The 4,942-nt window shown below is 39.0% G+C and overlaps 1 protein-coding gene across 1 annotated transcript; it reads right to left on the reverse strand.

Annotated features, from left to right (window-relative positions):
- Nucleotides 1-1,202: 1,202 nt before the first annotated feature.
- On the reverse strand, nt 1,203-3,794 carry LOC123967282 (macrophage mannose receptor 1-like). The gene is made up of 6 exons (XM_046043344.1): nt 3,630-3,794; nt 2,943-3,056; nt 2,544-2,659; nt 2,274-2,422; nt 1,987-2,186; nt 1,203-1,352 (listed from the first exon to the last, which is right to left on the reverse strand). Exons 1-6 carry the CDS (start codon nt 3,792-3,794, stop codon nt 1,203-1,205), a joined length of 894 nt encoding a protein of 297 aa, XP_045899300.1.
- Nucleotides 3,795-4,942: the final 1,148 nt, after the last annotated feature.

The raw sequence follows: 4,942 nt of genomic DNA on the forward strand, positions 1-4,942 counted from the left end.
ATTCTAGTTTCATGTTCGCTGGTCGCGGCCTTAACCTGTTTGTTCAAAACTGTGAGCACGATAGTGGCTGATGGTGGAGAAGTGGAGCCATCCTGTCAGTCCTGCGGTGCGCAGCGTAAGGTAGTTTATTAGGAAAGTATGCTTGTTTAAGTCTGTTTCTTTTTAATGTAAATAATAAACAGATTTGTTCAAGTTCATTCTTAAGCCTGATACAGTAGAAAATTGCTTTGATCCATTCCTCTCTATTAGACAAAAAAAAAAATTGTATCATCTACCAGTGGAGATAATTTAAATGATCTAAGGTCTCTTTAGGTCTACTTTGGAACCATAGACTGTATAAAAACTTGAAACTGACCTTTTTTAATACAGCCACAGTTTGTGTGACAAGGAACAGAAAGGAGCCTTCCCTTAGAGACTGTGGTAGCGACCAGTGGTCGGTGTGGCAGCCTGGCAGCAAGGCAGCAACCTGTGGTTCATGGGGCAGCAACCACTATCTTTAGCGCCCCTAGTGGCAGTGACCAGTGGTCTGTGTGGCAGCGACCAGTATCTTAAGCGCCCCTAGTGGTAGCGACCAGTGGTCTGTGTGGCAGCGACCAGTATCTTAAGCGCCCCTAGTGGTAGTGACCAGTGGCCGGTGTGGCAGCAACCAGACCACAGAATTGGCTACAGCCCCCTCTCGACTGAAGTCAAACGCGCCTGAAAATACACCTGCCCAACCTTATTTTAGAATGCAGATGTTGTCGCCCTTTAGAGGCAAGACGTAGCTGAAGTGATGAGAACTACAACTAAGATGGTGAAGTTGAATCAGCCTTTGCAAAGAAGAGGAGCCAGCTGTGTGACGTTCACTGCTGGATTAATGCTTTCGATTTCAGTATATGAAAATACAAACATGGTGTGAAATATGTGCCTTCCAGTTGGAACTGTTTTGAACCAACTTGACTGACAGGTAGGACTTCACTTGTTTAGGTGTTCTTCAAGCTGATCAACCATTCCTCAATAGCAGATTAAATATTGTCAATCTATTTTTGTGTTTTTATTTATTGACTGTATGAACAGTTTATTATTGTTCATTATGGTTGCCTGTATGTGCCTGTTTTTGCATTTTACCATCATCTTACATATAGATGGATCTAATAAAATATGTATAACTATATTTAGTGCTGCAAACACTATATATTTTTTTACAGGTGTCGCTGCTGCAATTATAACTTGAAATTGTATTTAACCAGCTCATACCGTTTCACTAGTTGCTCAGTGGAGCTGTGGATGCTGAGCAGGTCTCCTCCGATGGCCCTGCAGTAATCTCTGGCCTCAAACCAGGTCTTCTCATTTGCTCTGGGTCCTGTAAAAAACTTGAACACAAGACAAGAAGTGAGAGTCTGATTTAAATAGACTAGAATAGATATGTACAGAAGTAGAGTAAACAACTCTTATTTGGAGTTACTTTTTACTCTTTTAGCTCTGTTTCTTATCTGAACCAACTCTTGAGGGAAATATGCTTTGTAGCTGCTAAATTCTCCTCTATTTACCAGCTACTTGCTAACTTTGTCTGCCGTTTGGTGCTGGACAGGTAATGTACAGTGGACTTTTAGAGCTTCTCTGAAAACATCTGTCTGCTGCGCTTGAAAATGAATCAAACAAACAGCTAAACGAGAAGCTGAAACGTGATAAAAAGCTTAGTAAAGCTGAGGGGAGCTGCAGATTCGGGTGATATTTCTCTGTAGAGTCATCACTACAAGCGACCTATTGGTCTGTCATGTTGTCACATTGTATTCTGATACTTTTTTTTCGGTAAAAAATATCGATTATAGCTGTTTAAAGATCTATATTTCAGGTTCAATCAGTGGGCTTGGAGCTTAAATTTGAGCCTAGCTGGTCATGTTTAATCTATCATTGTGCTTGTGATGCTCCGAGCCTCTTGTTTTCTTGGTGTTAGCAGGTAACATGTTTTAAGTGTGTTTAGCTGAGGTTGACCTCTGGTTGTACCTTAGTGCAGACGTTTCTTGTTCCCACTCGAGTCCAGCCGTCCTCACACTGGGGAGGGGTTTGAGTTGGTGGTGCAACAGTCAAAACCGCCCCCTCCGCCAGGTGTTTGCAGATGTATTTCTCCTTATTGGTGCAGGGCAGCACATCCCAGAGGCCAGCTAAAACCCCAGTTGTCATGGCAACACAGCCCTGTTGGTAACCTTGAGTTGTTGAGGGGAAAAATGTAAATTGTGGAGCTGAAAGTTATGCCCTCTTTTTTAAAGACAGAAATGCATCTTTCTCTTTACCTGGCATTTCAGCGTTCCAGTGAGTAAATCTCACTGAGTCTGTGTTGGTCCACACAAATTCGTCAATGTTTTTCTGGTTTGAGAGGCCCAGCCAGAAGTATTTCTCTGGTCTCAACCCCACCAAGCTGACAAGGAATGCATTATCCACCCTGGAAATATTAGCACAAGTCCATAGATTATTTAGTCTTCTTGAATGTGAAATATATTGTATAGTACATGCACACACACAGTTAACATCACATTGCTAATAAAAACACAAAATGTTCTTACCCACTGGAAACATCTGCTAAGTAGGAGTCTGAGCTCTTGCAGTCGTCTTTAGCTTCATCAAACGTCTTTGTCTCTGTTCCGACAAAGTAGCAGTAGGAGCCATGCCTTTTCCAACCCTGTAGGAAAACAAGCAATGATTAGAACTGTTGTATTATTATTTTAAATTCTACATGTTGTTAATTTATCTGCAGGTCACCTGTAAATATTTTGAAAACAAATGAAATTGTATTATTAACCTAACCCTAACCCTTATTTCATGCTCAGCCTTCCGAATGACTGTGATATTGAACCAGTTACTTTTGAAAGTAAATTTTTGAGTTTTAATCATGCACCCTGATTTGCCAGATGCTCATGAAGGCCAGATACATTTTTCATAGATTACATGTAAATTTCACTCACAACTTTGCAGCCTATATCCACTTCTACTTCATCTCCCGTGGGTTCAGTGGCACTCTGCTTCATACAGATAAAGGCATGTTTCTCATCACACGAGCGATCCGCCCAGTTCCCTTTCTGCAAGAAAGAAACACTGTAAAACACCTGTAGAGTGAATGCATTAGATGGATAGACGACATACTCATATTCAGAATGTTGAGTATTTGTTAAGTAAAAGAGAAAGCAGAAAGCTGATTTGTATATCTATTGACCATTGGTGTTGGACTTTTTTTTATATGTAGTTTTTTCCTGCCATCCAATGTGTGCTTTTTGCTATTTAATGACTGAAAAGGTCATTAGAGTAAAAGTAAAGTAGTCAAGATCAATTGTACATTTAGTTCCTACCTACAAACACTTTGGAAATAAGAAAACATAGATGAATCTGACAAAATGTTCTGAATTTGTTTGTACACCCAAGTTAAGATCACATCTGTGTATACAAATGTTTCATGAATGAGGAGCACAAATGTTTAAATTTTAGTTTTGCAGTTGAAGATTTGTTGCACAAATCTATAGGTGTTTTCAGAAGAATGGATACAACCAGACTGTTAGCTGACACTTCCACCGTGTCTAATTTGTTTAGATATACATATATGGATAAAACAACGATACCCTATATGTACACCATCATATCCACATGATGTATCTCACCTCTCCCCTGATTAGAACACAGTCCTCTGAATCAGTGGAAACATCAGGTTCCCCATACTCCCAGCTGGTGAAACTGACAGTAGAGTGGTCACTCCAGTCAAACAGCCTCTCTGTCCTTATGTCATTCAGTCCAATCCAAAGCTCATCTGTAGATGCTGCAGACATGGACAGGGAAGACTGTACCTCAAATTTCTAACTGATTACACTGTTAACATGCTCTATACACTGAAATGAATGGTTACTGAATGGTAATTATTGGTACCATTCAAACATTGGTGAACATTGACAGTTGTCCACATTAAATCTTTCAGCAGGTATTGTGGGGCCATTATGGAGAAACATATTATCGCTATAATGGATGTATTATATATTTATTTCTTATATTCTTCAAAAAAATATTTTTTTCCTATATATTACTTATGCAGGCCTCTAATTAAATAGCAAACACACAAATAAATACATGAATTAATTTCTAATTTTGAGATTGTTCTTATTTAGGATACTTTGAACAGAATTAAATAAATTTAATGAATGTGGACATGGGGCTTGTAGTGATTTCAAGGTGAGAATATTACAACTTGACGTATGATTTCTTACTGGAGTAATAAGTAACCTTGATGATTAAAGGGGCAGTATGTAGTTTTCAGCGGCCACCAGCAGTGCAGTTTTTAGATTGCAACCACACAGACACATAGAGATACTCACTGGGAGAAAGCTTCACACAACATGCTGAAAACTGAGCTAAACTTCCACTGCAACAGTAATATTTTTATCAGCTTGAGGTTGAACTAATCCATGCTCGTTATCTGATAAAGTACAACATTTTGCCGATGTGATGCATGATACATGTGTTCGCTTGCCTGATTTTCAGTAACTAAAGTTATTTGTGTATCTTTCACTGGGGACTCAGCAATGTGAGCATAGCTAAATGTATAGGGTGATAATGAAACAGTTAGTGAGCTACACTGAATATAATAAATGAGATTGTTGCTACACTTTAGATAGACCGCAGTAAATAATGTAAAATACTGTAGTGAATGGGTCTTCCACTGTGTTGTTGTCCTGCTCCGTTATTGTTTATTATGTGGTTCACGTAAGTTACAGCAACTGTGACAGTGGAGAAGCTGTGCACCTAAATATGGGTAAAACAACAGTAAGTGTAAATTGAACATTATGAAACAAGCAGATCTGTGCTAATGGTAAGTACTATCATGGTAAAAACAAATCTCTCCACATTTGCTTTGTACTTTTACATAATTTCTTGCAGGCTAAAATCAACACTTTGATATGATAGTGGTGGTACACAGGACAAT

This window comes from Micropterus dolomieu, linkage group LG02, assembly GCF_021292245.1.
Source record: "Micropterus dolomieu isolate WLL.071019.BEF.003 ecotype Adirondacks linkage group LG02, ASM2129224v1, whole genome shotgun sequence".
Lineage (NCBI taxonomy): Eukaryota > Metazoa > Chordata > Actinopteri > Centrarchiformes > Centrarchidae > Micropterus > Micropterus dolomieu.

Bases quoted from the DNA above. Each gene is read 5' to 3' on its own strand.
- LOC123967282 (XM_046043344.1), bottom strand. From the start codon at position 3,794: ATGTCTGCAGCATCTACAGATGAGCTTTGGATTGGACTGAATGACATA. The intron at 2,660-2,942 runs GTGAGTGAAATT...GTTTTCCTACAG, and splicing joins TGGATATAGGCTGCAAAGTT to GGTTGGAAAAGGCATGGCTC. The intron at 2,187-2,273 runs GTAAAGAGAAAG...CAACAACTCAAG, and splicing joins CTGGAACGCTGAAATGCCAG to GTTACCAACAGGGCTGTGTT.